This window comes from Xenopus tropicalis, chromosome 4 (assembly GCF_000004195.4).
Source record: "Xenopus tropicalis strain Nigerian chromosome 4, UCB_Xtro_10.0, whole genome shotgun sequence".
In the NCBI taxonomy this organism is placed as follows: domain Eukaryota; kingdom Metazoa; phylum Chordata; class Amphibia; order Anura; family Pipidae; genus Xenopus; species Xenopus tropicalis.
In genome coordinates this window covers 48393945-48412320 of record NC_030680.2, presented here as the reverse complement: position 1 = coordinate 48412320, position 18376 = coordinate 48393945, and the positions used below count along the sequence as shown (strand labels likewise).

Genomic DNA, 18376 nt, shown 5'->3' with positions numbered 1-18376 from the left:
AAAGTAACCGGTAGAGAAAAACAAATTAAATGTATCAAACAGAGTGTTACAGTATGCCAAACAGTCTCAAATAAGCCAATCCTTCAGATTTTGTTTTGGTAAGACAAAAAGGGATAGGTACAGTGGACGTCATTTAGACAGTTGCCCAGACTTAAGAGCAATAACAAACCCATAAGAGCGTTAAATGAAACAACCCAAGGGCAAAGTCTAATTTAATCCACGAGGAGAGAAAGTGTCCAAACGATGGATCCATAGTGATTTTCTCTGAAGCAAAACCTGTCACCCCTCTCTCAAGGGGAGGGGTTGAAGATCAAGCCATGGATCGAAAGAAAGGTAATTCGTGTCCAATTTTTAGGAAATGCCTGAGTACAGGTTGCATTGCTTGCAGATCTTTCAAGGCTTTACTGATAGCCGATCTATGGTTATCAATTCGTTCTCTAAAAGGCCCATTCATGAAACTACAAATTTCCGCGAAGTAAAAGCACAATTGGAAAAAATTTGGAGTAACCACGATAATTATTTTCGTGGTTGTATGAAAATATTGTGGTTGCGATCCGAAAGTCACAAAATTTTCAGATCCGATAGATCGTAAATGACGAGAAAACCTTTTCTGGCTTTGAAACTTTTGGAAGCCTTCCATAGGACTCAATGGCACTCTACAGCTCCAACCCGGCCAAAAGATAGTTACGATACCTAAGCTTGAATGAATTCCAAAATTGTTTTAGTCTTTGCGAAAAATACGACTTTTTTGTGGAAGTTAATGAAAACCATGAGTCGTGCTATTTTAACAATATTATCATGGTCAGTACGAAAAGTTCTAAAAATGTTTACATTTTTTTTTCTGAAAAAAAATTGTGGTGTCATGGATGGTCCCCCTATGTGTTGTGATGGTCTTACCCACATAATAAAGTCCACGTGGGCATATGATAATATAGATGACAAAGGATAAAGTTCCTGTTAGTGTTTTCTTAATTTTATAATGTTTGCCTCTGTGACGATGGTGAAAATCATATACAATCAATAAAACAAAATAATGTGCAAAAATTTATAGTAGGGAATCCCCCCTAATTGTAGCAGGTTGATGGACTGACAGCAAGTAGGATCATGTTTCTATCTGTGGGTTTGTGGGTTGATCTAACGAGCCAACAGCAGAAAAAATGGGTCTGCTTGGACAGATTTATGAATATTGGTAAAATATACAGTGGCTTGCAAAAGTATTCGGCCCCCTTGAACTTTTCCACATTTTGTCACATTACAGCCACAAACATGAATCAATTTTATTGGAATTCCACGTGAAAGACCAATACAAAGTGGTGTACACGTGAGAAGTGGAAGGAAAATCATACATGATTCCAAACATTTTTTACAAATAAATAACTGCAAAGTGGGGTGTGCGTAATTATTCAGCCCCCTTTGGTCTGAGTGCAGTCAGTTGCCCATAGACATTGCCTGATGAGTGCTAATGACTAAATAGAGTGCCCCTGTGTGTAATCTAATGTCCGTACAAATACAGCTGCTCTGTGACGGCCTCAGAGGTTGTCTAAGAGAATATTGGGAGCAACAACACCATGAAGTCCAAAGAACACACCAGACAGGTCAGGGATAAAGTTATTGAGATATTTAAAGCAGGCTTAGGCTACAAAAAGATTTCCAAAGCCTTGAACATCCCACGGAGCACTGTTCAAGCGATCATTCAGAAATGGAAGGAGTATGGCACAACTGTAAACCTACCAAGACAAGGCCTTCCACCTAAACTCACAGGCCGAACAAGGAGAGCTCTGATCAGAAATGCAGCCAAGAGGCCCATGGTGACTCTGGACGAGCTGCAGAGATCTACAGCTCAGGTGGGGGAATCTAAACTATTAGTCGTGCACTGCACAAAGTTGGCCTTTATGGAAGAGTGGCAAGAAGAAAGCCATTGTTAACAGAAAACCATAAGAAGTCCCGTTTGCAGTTTGCCACAAGCCATGTGGAGGACACAGCAAACATGTGGAAGAAGGTGCTCTGGTCAGATGAGACCAAAATGGAACTTTTTGGCCAAAATGCAAAACGCTATGTGTGGCGGAAAACTAACACTGCACATCACTCTGAACACACCATCCCCACTGTCAAATATGGTGGTGGCAGCATCATGCTCTGGGGGGGCTTCTCTTCAGCAGGGACAGGGAAGCTGGTCAGAGTTGATGGGAAGATGGATGGAGCCAAATACAGGGCAATCTTGGAAGAAAACCTCTTGGAGTCTGCAAAAGACTTGAGACTGGGGCGGAGGTTCACCTTCCAGCAGGACAGCGACCCTAAAAATAAAGCCAGGGCAACAATGGAATGGTTTAAAACAAAACATATCCATGTGTTAGAATGGCCCAGTCAAAATCTAGATCTAAATCCAATCGAGAATCTGTGGCAAGATCTGAAAACTGCTGTTCATAAACGCTGTCCATCTAATCTGACTGAGCTGGAGCTGTTTTGCAAAGAAGAATGGGCAAGGATTTCAGTCTCTAGATGCGCAAAGCTGGTAGAGACATACCCTAAAAGACTGGCAGCTGTAATTGCAGCAAAAGGTGGTTCTACAAAGTTATTGACTCGGGGCTGAATAATTACGCACACCCCACTTTGCAGTTATTTATTTGTAAAAAATGTTTGGAATCATGTATGATTTTCGTTCCACTTCTCATGTGTACACCACTTTGTATTGGTCTTTCACGTGGAATTCGAATAAAATTGATTCATGTTTGTGGCTGTAATGTGACAAAATGTGGAAAAGTTCAAGGGGGCCGAATACTTTTGCAAGCCACTGTACATAATAGGAGTACATGGAAATTCTGAGTCTAAGTATTGGTATAAATCCTGATCCTGACTAAACCCACAGGGCATCTAGTTCCCATTGGAATTGCATGGAGGGATATTTTGGTAATTTACGATAAGTCAGTGTCATTCGGTTAGGATAATAATACTAGTTTATAATAACTATAATTCCCTCTCTTGTCAGCTGGACAAATAACTAAATTAACATAATCCATTAGGGTTTGTATAGCCTGCCTCAAATTTGTAACTGCCTCAAGTTTGGACAGCTACTGGAATCTCCTTATAGATAACTTTTCCAAAGGAGTGTACAGATGGTGGTGTGTTAGGTGGTTCAAAACTACTATGAGCGCTAAATTTAGAATAACACATGGTGGGAGTGTCCCTAAAATGTTCCTTCAATTTAAGTTTCCTCTGAAACATATAGGTTTCTAACCAGTAGATTAAAACTGTCAGGGCTCTGACTAGGTATAAAGGATAATGTTCTCCAAGTGTATATGTTGATTAAGGTTGAAAATTATGTTTACTTTCCCTTCGGGGGTTTTCCTTTTGGGTTTATTAAACATAAACTCCACCCGCCTGGTAAACAGTCTTTTGTTTTTTTTTTTCTAGCATGGGTTTTGTTTTGACCCCTAAAAAATTAGGTTTATCAGTTTTAGGGTTAGTAAATGAGTCAGAGTTGGTTGATTGGTCAGAGCTATCAGTGATCTGTATTGGCCATGTTTATGTCTTAGTTAGGTAACATAAGACTAACTTCTGTTTATAATCATCAAAAACATTTTGTAGTTTGGTTTGTTTAAAATTTGTCAAATCACTCCTGTCTATCAAGGATTGTATTTTTTGTATCAAGCCAATCTGTAATCTTATCTGCCTTTGGAGTTTCAAGATACTTCTCCTCTAACTCTTTAATTTTCTTCCTAAGTGCCACCAGTTCTTTCCCAACCTGTTCTACTACCCTCTCAGGATCAGTCTCTAGCAATGGTAGTTAGAAAGATACACCCCATGGAGCTCCAAATCTTTTTTTCTTAAAGGAGAAGGAAAGGTAAAGACTAAGTAAGCTTTATCAGAAAGGTCTATGTAAGTACAGTCCTCTGTCTGTTGTCTCTTTGTTTTCCTGTGCTGGAGACACGCAGCTCTCTCCTCTCTCCCCTCTCCTGCTCCTCCCTCCCTCAAGAATGGTAAGAACTGCCCCCCTCCTTAGGAATGTGGATCTGAGCCTATCAGCAGGAAGCATCCTCATAGTCTTACTAACTGAGCATGTCCACCGGTCTTGGTGCAGGAGCGGGGCATTAAGGGAACTTTCTTTACAGAGCTCAGCGCTTTTTTTTCCCTTTCAGGAAATAGGATGCGGTCTGCATCTCCTGTAGTGAATCCAAAATCTCTAGTGCATCTACTTTAGTTGTAAATTGTGTTGATTGTTCATCCATTTCGCTCAGTTTCGGCAGGTGTAGGTTGGGAATCCCTGTATAGTATTAAGCTGCAGTGTGTACGGTATACACTGTAGTCACATCCCTATATCCATGCCCACAAAAAAATAAAAAAACGTACACACAAGTAAAAAGCTAAAAGGGTGGTTGCAACCCACAGGTACAAAAAGTAGTCCCTAATATTATAGAGGACCAAATAGTGCACACCACTTTTCCTGTCTTTGATTGGGTGCATGAACAATATTTTAACAGAAACCAAGAAGAGAGAATCATGGTGGATCCATTGTTTAGACATTTTCTCTCCTCGTGGATTAAATGAGACTTGCCCTTGGGTTGTTTCATTTGAAGCTCTTATGGGTTTGCTATTGCTCTAAAGTCTGGGCAACTGTCTAAGTGACGTGCATTGTACCAACCACTTCTTCTCTTACCAAAACATTAAACTACCCTATTGATGGAAGGAACAAGGTAGCACACTGGCTGTGGCTTGGTATTGCTGGAATGAGGTATTTTCATAGCTTGTCTCTGTTATCAATGATGCTCTTCTCATGTGTGAGTGTGTGTGAGTACACCAACTTTTCTTTCTCTCCTAATCCTGGATTTCTTTTTCTCTCTGTCCTTATCTTTGGCTTTCTTTTATTTTTTGATTTATACTTTCTTTTGTTTTTATAACTTTTGTTCTCTTCATAAAAACCTGTGTTTGTTGAAATTTTCTTGGTGTGTGTGTGTGTATATATATATATATATTATATATTAATATATATATATATATATATATATTAATATATATATATATATATATATTAATATATATATATATATATATATATATATATATATATATTATATATTAATATATATATATATATATATTAATATAAAATGCATGCAAGTAGGCACTCACGTTTATCCAAGTCCAAATATGCCTGGGTGCAGTATAGTAAAAGTAGTAAAGTCCAAAATAGATGCCGCACTCACAGGACTTAGTACAAAATAAAGAAATATTTATTTGATGGAAAACACGTCAAGCTAACATTTCGGCCGTATCCACAGCCTTTCTCAAAGTGACTTTGAGACTTTGAGAAAGGCTGTGGATACGGCCGAAATGTTAGCTTGACGTGTTTTCCATCAAATAAATATTTCTTTATTTTGTACTAAGTCCTGTGAGTGCGGCATCTATTTTTTTTTCCAAAAGTTATGTGCACTCCAGCGTAGATCAATTAGCTTTATTAATAACTTACATCATAGCTCAAACATCAACGTTTCGGTAAGGGTCTAGGACCTTGTTCACGATGTCAAACCCCACTAATGAATTCACTTCAATACATCCCATAGATACAAAACAAAACAAAACCCCCTCCAAACATTTCGTAACCACCCGTTAGCTCCACCTCCCCCAACCACCACCCACTGGTTATAGTTAAAGGGACGTGGACTGCTATATACACAAATGGAAGTATATTACAAGCATATTAAAAAACAATGTTAAAACATTATTAAAATTCATTATAACCATAGTTCATCTAATGGCCAAAAAGCAATTAAAGGAGCAATATTCATTCAAGCCCCTAGGACACAATGTGGCTAATTTCTTTATCCAAAATGTTTCACACTGAAGGAGTAATCTAGACCGATCCCCCCCGTGTCTGGGCATGGGTACATGATCTATAGCTATATATCTAAATGTGGGCAATCTATGGCCACACTCGAGAAAATGTTTAGCCACCGGTTTAGTAGTTTTATTATCACGATAAGCCGTATTTATTGCCGATCTATGTGCATCCATCCGTAATCGTATTGTCAAATCAGTCTTTCCCACGTATGAAAGACCACAGGGGCACGTGATTAAATATATTACATGTGTAGTAGTACAAGAAATGTGATGTCTAATCCTAAAACGCTTCCCCGTATGGGGATGCGAAAAGCTACCCTCCGGGGTCATATACCGACAAGACGTACACGAGGGGCATCTAAAACACCCCATTTTGTTATTATTCAACCATGTTGCAGGGCCTTTTTCCGGGGCATAACTTGAAACCGGATCACTGACCACCAAGAGATCCCTCAAATTCTTCCCTCTACGGTATCCAACAATATGAGGATTCGGACATAGTTTACCTAAGGTCTCATCAGCCTTGATAATAGCCCAATTCGCACGTAAAACTTTACCTAAACTGTGTGTTACATCATTATATTGCGTGGAGAAGATTAAACTTGTATTTTCCTTATCTCTACGTGTTCTGCTCACAACCTTCCTTGCTTTCTCCATAGCAGTATCCAGAACCCGCTGACTATAGCCACGCTTCAAAAAACGGACCCTCATCTCTATTAGTTGTTCTTCACAGATCGCAGGGTTAGAGTTATTACGCAGCACCCTGCAGAACTGTCACATTAAAGGTGGAAAAAGTTCTGAAATAATTAATCTTTGTCATTTTTGTACGGCACAGGAACCTGGCATTTTAGAAAAAACGTCAATCTAACGTTTCGGCCGTATCCACAGCCTTTCTCAAAGTGAACACAGTAGTTACAAACCCACTCTTAAACCCAAGTTGGTGCCAAAATGTAGCTCATGACGTCCCAACATGCTTATCCAATCACCACCCACCAGCACTGTTTGCATGAACAAACAAAAAATATAAAAATAAAATACAAATAATACCGAAAACAATGTGAATAACCAAGTGGTTCGTGTGCATAAAATAAAGCAGAAAAGAGGAGAAAGAAAGGACAGAAATCAACAGAGAGATGCGCAGAAGAAACCACTCTCGCTGAACTGCACCTCACATGCACTGTGTCAAATATGTTAGGGAAAAAGGACATAGATAGCGGTACCAGGGCCGGTACCCAAATTACTGGACTGTGCAATGAGAGATCTTACCCTTTATGAACAATCAGGTGTAATTTACAAGGCTCCGTAGGGCTCAGTGAGTGTAGAGGCGGGTTGTCATGGTGACCTGGACGCTAAGTCCGGCTTTTGAACCCGCGCTACTCGAGACTGTAGCGCTTGAATCTTTCAGAGCTCCCAGTGTAGATAGAAACCGAGGGACCATAAGAGTGTGCGCCTCACGACCTTACCACTTTAGTCTCGGCGGCTCTGCATAATGATCGTGGTCCTGTGCGGGGATAGCTTCAACTGTGCAGGAGCGGTTTTGGATCAAGGACCCCAGTGACGTCAACATTCAGCATGGTGACTCACGCGGGTCCATTACTGTAAACCAGCGTCTCCCACAGTTGGCCGGCACATCGATAAAGCCTAGTCGGCTATTTTTGGGCGTCCCATTAATAAAGACACATGCTATAGTCATGTGGAGGGCTGGGGCGATATTTGATAAAACTAAAAAATAATAAAATAAAGGAAAAAACACACTCCTGTTGTGTGAAATGGTGCCTACAGCAATGGTTTATTTGCTGAAAAGGAAAAAGGATAAAAGGGGAACAGTGCAAGGAACTGTAGAGCTGAGTGTATAGAAATAGTAAGAAAGTAGCAGAAAATAGAAGTATCAAGCATTACATAACACTATATACATGTAACCATCAGTGCACTGCTGGATAACGTTACACACTTGTGTCATATATAATATAGTTCGTGTAGAAGTACACATAGGTCCAAAGTATTAAATCAAAAATTAAGGAGAACTGTAATTGAGATATATCAAATACCACAAATGGGAGTGCAGCACTCATTTTGCATTTAGACACAAGAGGTTACGGTATCAGTAATTTTCTCAAGTTACTGTTCATTAATCGAAGTTTATTGTAGATAGAAAGCGGGATACGATACCAGTTCATTTAAGCCATTCGGACTGATTGTATTCAGCCAGTGCATCCATTTTAGTTCCCTCTGCAAAAGAAGTTTGTCACGATTACCCCCTCGGGCCAGGGGTGGTATGTGATCAATTGCCATGCACCGTAAACTTGCTAAGGAGTGTCTGTGGTTGAGAAAATGTGATGCCACTGGTGTATTAGCTTTGCCCGAGGTTAAAGCTGCTCTAATTGCAGACCTGTGATTGGCCATCCGGTCTCTGAATGTCGTGACAGTCTTTCCAATGTATAACAGACCGCAAGGACACTTGATAAAATAGATTATGTACTTCGAGGTGCACGTCAATCTGTGTTGGATCTGTATCACTCGGCCTGGGCTGGAGAAAATGGTCTATGTAAATGGACAGAGGTTGCAGTAAGGAATCCCTGGCGCTCACTATGGGTCTCCCTGGGGATGTTCTTAGCAATGAACATCCAATTTGCCCTATTTTGTATACCTTACCAAAAATCCACAAGAGTTTAACCTCTCCCCCAGGGAGATCCATAGTGAGCGCCAGGTATTCCTTACTGCAACCTCTGCCCATTTACATAGACCATTTTCTCCAGCCCATAGTAAAGGGGACTCTTACCTACATCAGAGACACGGGCGACCTTTTACACAGAGCTCTACCCTCTGCCACCAGAAACAAAACTTGCTACTATGGATGTTTCCTCACTATATACAGTAATACCCACTAGTGAGGGCATCATGAACATTAAAGATCACTTTGTAACACATCCAAACAAGAACAGACCCCCCACAGAATTTCTTGTGGAACTATTGACACACTGTCTGACTCTGAATTATTTCAAATTTGAACATACATACTACCTACCGACTAGTGGTGCCAGTATGGGTTCTAGTGTAGCTCCATCTTTTGCCAATCTTTTTATGGCTCATTACGAACAAAATCATATCTTATCTGTTTACGGCAAGTTCATCCATCGGATGTTCCGCTTCATTGATGACCTGTTTTTATTGTGGATCGGTACAGCGGACCAATTTTGGGCTATGGTCAGTGACTTAAATTTACTTCCCACGGCAATACGTTTTACAGCACACTTTCACCCAACCACTATTTCCTTTCTGGATTTGGAATTAACAGTGACTGGCTCCACACTTACCACAACCACCTATAGGAAGGAGACAGATCATAATACACTGCTGCATTTTTCTTCATGCCATCCCCCACACATTTTACAAAGCATCCCTTATTCACAAATGGTACGGATGGTCAGAAACAACTCGGATCCTCTGAAGCTGCAATACCAACTTGATGCACTAGAAACACGGTTCATTCAAAGGGGATACAGACCACAGTTGTTGGAATCCTCAAGACAAAAGGTCACACCTCTGACCCAAGCCCTTGCACTGAAAGTCAGCGACAAATCTCCACAGGGGACTACTGAGGAGAGACTCACTTTCACGACAACTTTCACTTCTGATTAAAGACCCTTGATTGAAGCAATTTTCTATCATTGGTCTGTTCTCGAGAAGAACCGTACCCTACCTCCGATCTTCCGACAGCCTCCACGCATAGCTTACAGGAGGGGACGCAGTTTGAGAGACATATTGGTTAAGACTGATCCTCCAACACTTTTATCAATCGTCCACTCCTAACACTTGGTTACCTTCCACAAAATTGGGGTGCTACAAATGCCCCAATTGCACCACTCGGGACCTTCATTTAACCACCCCCACACAGGCCGAGTGATACAGATCCAACACAGATTGACGTGCACCTCGAAGTACATAATCTATTTTGTCAAGTGTCCTTGCGGTCTGTTATACATTGGAAAGACTGTCACGACATTCAGAGACCGGATGGCCAATCACAGGTCTGCAATTAGAGCAGCTTTAACCTCGGGCAAAGCTAATACACCAGTGGCATCACATTTTCTCATCCACAGACACTCCTTAGCAAGTTTACAGTGCATGGCAATTGATCACATACCACCCCTGGCCCGAGGGGGTAATCGTGACAAACTTCTTTTGCAGAGGGAACTAAAATGGATGCACCAGCTGAATACAATCAGTCCGAACGGCTTAAATGAACTGGTATCGTATTCCGCTTTCTATCTACAATAAACTTCGATTAATGAACAGTAACTTGAGAAAATTGCTGATACCGTAACCTCTTGTGTCTAAATGCAAAATGAGTGCTGCACTCCCATTTGTGGTATTTGATATATCTCAATTACAGTTCTCCTTAATTTTTGATTTAATACTTTGGACCTATGTGTACTTCTACACGAACTATATTACAAACTCAAATTTGTTACAAGTGTGTAACGTTATCCAGCAGTGCACTGATGGTTACATGTATATAGTGTTATGTAATGCTTGATACTTTCTTTATATTTTCTGCTACTTTCTTACTATTTCTATACACTCAGCTCTACAGTTCCTTGCGCTGTTCCCCTTTTTTCCTTTTCAGCAAATAAACCATCGCTGTAGGCACCATTTCACACAACAGGAGTGTGTTTTTTCCTTTATTTTATTATTTTTTAGTTTTATCAAATATCGCCCCAGCCCTCCCCATGACTATAGCATGTGTCTTTATTAATGGGACGCCCAAAAATAGCCGACTAGGCTTTATCGATGTGCCGGCCAACTGTGGGAGACGCTGGTTTACAGTAATGGACCCACGTGAGTCACCATGCTGAATGTTGACGTCACTGGGGTCCTTGATCCAAAACCGCTCCTGCACAGTTGAAGCTATCCTCGCAGAGGACCACGATCATTATGCAGAGCCGCCGAGACTAAGGTGGTAAGGTCGTGAGGCGCACACTCTTATGGTCCCTCGGTTTCTATCTACACTGGGAGCTCTGAAAGATTCAAGCGCTACAGTCTCGAGTAGCGCGGGTTCAAAAGCCGGACTTAGCGTCCAGGTCATCATGACAACCCGCCTCTACACTCACGGAGCCCTACGGAGCCTTGTAAATTACACCCGATTGTTCATAAAGGGTAAGATCTCTCATTGCACAGTCCAGTAATTTGGATACTGGCCCTGGTACCGCTATCTATGTCCTTTTTCCCTAACATATTTGACACAGTGCGTGTGAGGTGCAGTTCAGCGAGAGTGGTTTCTTCTGCGCATCTCTGTTGATTTCTGTCCTTTTTTTCTCCTCTTTTCTGCTTTATTTTATGCACACGAACCACTTGGTTATTCACATTGTTTTCGGTATTATTTGTATTTTATTTTTATATTTTTTGTTTGTTCATGCAAACAGTGCTGGTGGGTGGTGATTGGATAAGCATGTTGGGACGTCATGAGCTACATTTTGGCGCCAACTTGGGTTTAAGAGTGGGTTTGTAACTACTGTGTTCACTTTGAGAAACTCTGTGGATATGGCCGAAACGTTAGATTGACGTTTTTTCACAATAAAAGCATTCTTTATTTTTCAATAAGTCCTGTGAGTGCGGCATTTGTTTCTACTATGTTGCAATAATTTTGATACTGCACCCAGGCATTCTTTTGATCTGAGTAGACGTGAGTGCCTGCTTTCTACCATTATATATATATATATAATTGACATGCTGACTGCCTGTACACATAATTTTTGGGGGGAATTCACTATGGTAGGCAGGTAAACAGAGAATCTGTAGTGTAGAGACAGGGGCACCACTTCTTCAGGCAAAAACACAGGTTTATGGTTTATTTAGGGAAAATTCTTCTCAACATCTAGCTCACAGGAACACAGTTGATCAAGAAACAGTTCAGTAAACTTGTTCAGACACGCAGCCTCCCTGCTCTGAGAGTGGACACCTTATTATATATACCCTTATTAACATAGTGGTCATAGTGGTCACAGGGACCACTTCCCTGGCCCACCTTTACACTCGTATAGGCTTCCTCACTTTTTTCCTTGTTGAAGTGATGGGTTCTGGGTCTGAAATTACTCCACCAAACATGGAAAGCAGAGGGACTTGCCATTGATGATTGCCAGTTTTACAAATTTGTTTCTCTATACAGAGTATTTATTAAATATAGGGACTTTTTTTTCCCTTTTAGCCTGACTGGCAGCCATATTTACCACACAATGGGGACAATATAGAGGTGGCTTTTTCCTACTCATCAGTGCTGTGGCCTTGGTCTGGTTATCTCGCTATTTCTATTTCTGTGGCAAAGAAAGCATCTTCTTGGGAAGGAATTGCTCAGGGTCACATTATGGTCACAGTTGCATCTCCAGAGGAAAATGAGGTTTGTCTGTTTTTGAAAGCTGATTAAGATTAAAGAGGTTTCTTTTGTGCTGAGCATTGCAATGGTAATATCCATGTATTTCTGCAAAGTGCCGATCTTCATGCTCTGGTTAAAGGGGAAATATCATGAAATTAAAATCAGTATAAGGTTTATAAACATGAGCTCAAATAAATAAAATAGATAAAGGGAATGTAGACCTATGATGTAGAGGGGAAATGGCACCCAGAACGTGATCTCCAGGTGTATGCACTAGTGGAGAAAACCCTGTCCACTGCATCACAATTAACATATTGGCTAAAAAAATACATGTTTTAGCATTTCCGTTCCTGTCAGTGCACACATATACAGGGAACGGTTCTCCCTAATGTGCCATTACCCTTAGAGCTAACTGTTCAACAACAAAACGATTTAAACACATGCAGTTTCTGCAGCCTCTAAAGATTGTGGAGGTATTTCTTGTACAAGGGAATTAGTGGTTGCCAAGCAGGCTAATATTCACAGTGTTTTTACTTTGTATGACAGTCCAAGAATGGGGCAGAACAGTTCTCCACAGTGAAACTACCGATTAAAGTTAAGATCATTCCCACTCCTCCTCGCAGCAAGAGAGTTCTGTGGGATCAGTATCATAATCTGCGTTACCCACCTGGATATTTCCCTCGTGACAACCTAAGGATGAAGAATGATCCTTTAGACTGGTAGGTAGACTTTAAAAGAATGCAGAAATGTATATACATTAGCATTGCATTACTTATTTGCAAAGTAGGGAAATCTGGTAATGTGACAGCTTAAAATTGAGGCCACATACTTTGTATCTATTGGACATAGTGAAGCTACTTGTTTTTGCTAATATGCTATAAAATAACGGTTTACTTTTACACTGAGGTTTGGACCAGCACTGTTATGTATTGAGAGATGTGGAGTAGTATTTGAATGGTACTGGCATCTGTTTATTTATTTTCAGGAATGGGGACCATGTGCACACCAACTTCAGAGACATGTACCAGCACCTAAGGAGTATGGGCTATTTTGTAGAGGTTCTTGGTGCACCATTCACATGTTTTGATGCCAGTCAGTATGGTAAGAGTGGAACTGTTTCTATGATGCATTCAGACCTTTGTCTTCTACTGACTGTTCTATTAGTGTCAACCACCTGATTAAAACTTTAATTATAGGATTTTATGTACATTATTAACATTTTTATCATTGATTTTTAATTTGAAATTGCTTTTAATTGCAGTTGTAAAACAGTCTTTTGTCTATTGCAATAGTGATACATCAAAAAGCGGAAAATTGGGTTTGCTCTTAAATGTGATTTGGAAGCAATTTGGAATGGAATGAAATTTGGAATTGCATAATTTACAGTGCTTGGATTTAAAATTACATCTATACTTTTGATATAATAGGCACAGGGTTCTTGCACCTATTAATGATGTCACTGTTGGAATCCTGATGCTGTTGCCACATTTCAGATGGCAGAAGTTCCACAGTTCCCTAGCATCAGTAGGTGTACTTGAACACTATTCACAACAGGGGCCAGAATTGGTGCACCGGCACCAAGCACAACTATGTGGGGCTATGCAAGGAGCAGCAGTGCCTTTTAATTAATGGAATTAATTCATTCAGTGACTGCATTCATAGTTTTTATTCTTTCATTATAATTATAGCCTCTGATATTTCTTTGTTAGCATCTGTTTTTGGCTAAGAATTTGCAACTTTTCACATTACACACTATAGCACTTGGCAGTCCTATTTGTGAGCTTTGTGTGAACTACCAGTTCACAACTAAATTGTTGCTACACCTAGATGTTTACATCTACTATCTCTCTTAGAGGTGGCTTGTATAGAGACTTTGAACATCCCTTGAACATGTAGGCAAGTGAAAATTAGCCAGAATGCTATAACTGTGGGTATAGTTTAGATCAGTTTCCATGAATTCAGAGATTCTGGCCGCAGTGTGGAATAGAACACAGGAAAGCATTAAAAGGGATATTCACCTTTGGAAAAGTGTCCCAATATACACCTCTCCTGTCCCTAGAAACATTTGTTTCTAATTTGTAAAATCTGTTATAATAATAATTAATACTGTGTTACTTTGTTTTCCCAGTCAGGAAATCTTCTATCGCTCCCCCTCAGGGAGCAGTTCATGGACCCCTTGCCTGTGTCAGTGTACAGGAAACAGAAATGGAAGTTATGCTGAACATATCTTTTCCCTTCAGCTTAATTTGCATATCTTTGGTACGGTTGCCATTCAGTCATATCAAAGATATTTAAAATAAGTGGCACTCACATCCTTTTTGATGATGCCTCCCGGACAGGGGAACGCAAAAAACATCAGTGATGAACTCCACTCTTAATTATCTTTAAAGCTGATTATTTTACAAAATGCTTCTAGCGCCTGGGGCTGCTCATATTCGAACATTTGGGTAAAAGTGTAAACATCCCCTTAAAATCTAAAATAGATTTATTTGTTTTGCTTTATTTTTTAAGAAAAGCATTTGTGTGTTACATCTGTTTCTTAATTTAAAGGAACATTGCTGTTGGTTGATAGCGAGGAAGAGTTTTTCCCAGAGGAGATCTCCAAACTACGCAGAGATGTGGCCAATGGACTTTCATTGGTTGTGTTCAGTGACTGGTACAACACATCTGTAATGAGGAAAGTCAAATTCTATGATGAAAATACCAGGTATGGGAGCATGCATGCTTCTTGGTGTTGTCAACTACTGTCTCATGAACAATCAGATTGTAAGCTGTTTTGGGCAGGGATCTCATTCTTGCTGTGTATTGAAACTTCAAGCACTTTTTGTATTTATTTTAACTTTCTATTTATAATAACTGTACCCCTGTTTATGCTTTAAGTATTGTGTATACTTGTGGTGCTGTACAAGTAAATACAAAAAAAAAAATAAAATAAAAAATATATATAAACTATATATATATATAAACTATATATATATATATAATATAAAAAGGCGCCCCACGTGGAGGGGGAAGAAGGGGAAGGGGGCACAAGGTGTAGATATCCCTATCTTTAATTTATCGCAACACACACTTACCTCAGCAGAAACCAGTTTGTTGCGTAAGGGTTTATCATTTGTACCAACAGGGGTATTTGATACTCTGTACTGGGAGATTGACTGTTTTAAGCTTTGCCGATTGTTGAACTTAAAGGAACATTTCAAAGATGCACCGGAGGTGTCACACTGTGGATCTGCTTTAAAACTAAAAAGTACTTTTACTCCACCTATTTTGAATCCCGCTATCAAGTTGTACAAACATGCTATTGAGAGAGAGGGCATTACTAAATCTGTGGCTAATGGATACAAAGATAACCTTTCTAAAAGTGAACGGTCTGCAATTAACAGGTATTGTGATCCGTCCTGCTGACAAAGGCGGCGGTATAGTTATTTTGAATTATTGTGATTATCGTGACGAGATTTTGCGTCAACTTGGTGATCACTCAGTGTAAAAGAAATTGGTGACTGACCCTGGGGTAACCTTTAAGGCACGGGTACACGGGGTTGTGGATAGGGCATTTGAACAGGGTATGGTTGATGTACAGTTACGAGATTTTTTAAAGCATAATTATCCAAAATGCCCTGTGCTATACACATTGCCCAAAATACATAAGAGCCTAACGAATCCTCCGGGACGCCCGATAGTTTCTGGCCGTGACTCTTTATTACACCCTATTGGTATCTATTTAGATACAATGTTACAGCCAGTAGTTCGCAACATTCCCACATATTTAAAGGATACACCGCACTTACTTGAATGTATTAAACAAGTGGTGCTACCTGATGACGGCTCATGCTTACTAGCAAGCATGGATGTGGTTAGTTTATACACGATTATACCTCATTCTTCTGGCATTGATGCTGTTAGGCGGTCTTTGGCGGATTCAGGGGCATATGTTGGCCACCAGTGCCTTTTATTTTGGAGCTATTGGATCTGGCCTTATCATTGAACTACTTTCGTTTTGAGCATAATTATTATTTACAAATAGCGGGCACGGCCATGGGGGCGGCGATGGCACCTGCCTACGCCAACCTTTATATGCACCAATACGCGCAACATTATATTATGCCAAGATTCGGACACAAACTCCTATTCTTTCGTCGCTATATCGACGATATGCTTATTGTTTGGCGGGGTACTGAGATGGAGTTTTGTGCAATGGTGGATGAGCTGAATAACCTGGGTAGCCCGGTACAGTTTACTTATGAGGTCAGCACAACAAGAATACACTTTTTGGATGTTGAACTTATCAGAAATGGTACACGGTTAGACTTTACTCTTTTTCGGAAACCGACTGATAAGAATGTTCTGTTGCATTACCAAAGTAGTCACCCTGAACCTATGAAAAAGTCACTACCCATTTCCCAATTCTGCAGAGTCCTAAGGAATAATTCGGTTCAGGACCTAGCAGAAAAACAGCTGGAAGAGATTTGGGTTCGTTTTAGTGAGAGGGGGTACCCAGACAACATTTTGCAGCAGGCATTTAAAATTGCACAGGAAAGATGTACAGGGGCTAAGAACCCTAGGAGTAGTGAGACAAGGCTGGTCTTTAGTACCAAGTACAATCAGAGTACGAGAGCCCTGGGTAAATTTGTTCGGGATCAGTGGAATATAGTTGGAGCTGACAGCGATTTAAGGAGAATAGTCCCGGAACCACCAATGATCTGCTATAGAAGGGGCACCAACCTCAGGGACCTTTTAGTTAAAAATGACCCGGTAAAATGCTATTCCCGACAACGGGGCACTTGGCTCACAGGGGCTAAACAGGGGTGTTTTCGTTGCCCTAACTGTACCTCATGCCGATACATGACCCCAGGTGATTCATTTTTGCACCCACACACAGGGAAACGCTATAAAATTAGACATCGCATTACATGTACTACTTTGTATGTAATCTATTTGATTACATGTCCCTGTGGGCTTTCATATGTGGGGAAGACGGATCAAACACTATGATTACGGATGGATGGGCATCGTTCGGCCATAAGCACGGCCTTCAGGGATGGTACAACCAATAAGCCTGTTGCCAAACATTTTCTAGAGATGGGGCACAGATTGCCCACCTTTCATTACATTGCAATTGATCATGTGCTGCCCCTTACAAGGGGTGGTGATCGGGCCAGGTTACTTCTCCAAAGAGGTGTTTTGGATTAAAAAACTAGGTACTTTGGCACCGGCAGGGTTAAATGAACACTGCTCTTTTCTGTGTTTTCTAGAGCAAAGGTGAGGAGATGTATTGCTGAGTTTGCTACACTGGCTACAATATTTGCCAGTTTATGGTTAAGCATTTAATGTCTTTGTTTCCTTTTTTCTTTTCTGTATTTTCCTGTACCATCTATGGTTACATTTTCTGCATTATTTGTCAGTAGATAAGTATGAACTTTTTTAACTTGGTATTTCTTGCACTACATGCTCCCTTATGCATAACAATGACTTTGTTATGCTTTAGCCTACAGGGTTAACTATTCAGTCATGTGACTGGGATGGGAGTGTGGGGCTTGGGGGAGTGTCTAGAGGTTTTATCTATTTATTTGCTGATTTTAACTGTGTATGTGGTCTTGATAATGGTCTTAGGAGGAGACCGAAACGTTGGCCTGTTTTAACAGCATGTTTAAATAAAAGTAACGTTTTAATTTTTAAAAAATATCCTGGTGTGCACCCAATTCTTGGACTTCTGGATAATTAGACACATGGAGGTAGCACCCAGGTGATTTATATTACGGGTTTGGTGTGCTGAAAATTTTGTGGACTGTATATATATATATATATATATATATATATATATATATATATATATATATATATATATATATATATATATATATATAATATATATATATATATATAGTGACAGACGGGGAGATTAGTCGCCCCGCAATGCTATCCCATCAGCATGAATCTAAATAGCTGGTAGGATGGCAAATGTGTTGCTGCGATTTCCGGAAGTCGCCCAAAGTTGCCCTCTCAACTTATGTATGTACATTCCCTTGTAGGCAGTGGTGGATGCCTGATACTGGAGGTGCTAATATACCAGCTTTGAATGATCTACTCTCTGTCTGGAGTATGTCTTTTAGTGATGGCATATATGAAGGGGACTTCACAATGGCCAATCATGACAGTAAGTGTAGCTAG

The 18376-nt window shown here is 40.2% G+C and overlaps 1 protein-coding gene across 1 annotated transcript in view; it reads left to right on the top strand.

The window, feature by feature from the left end:
* The window catches only part of mbtps1 (membrane bound transcription factor peptidase, site 1), an 88346-nt gene that overhangs the window by 43032 nt on the left and 26938 nt on the right, over positions 1–18376 (top strand). The window contains exons 12-16 of the mRNA NM_001079323.2: positions 12041–12229; positions 12752–12924; positions 13191–13306; positions 14756–14912; positions 18238–18362. Of these exons, the coding sequence (NP_001072791.2) occupies positions 12041–12229; positions 12752–12924; positions 13191–13306; positions 14756–14912; positions 18238–18362 (760 nt within the window). The remainder of the gene's footprint in view (positions 1–12040; positions 12230–12751; positions 12925–13190; positions 13307–14755; positions 14913–18237; positions 18363–18376) is intronic.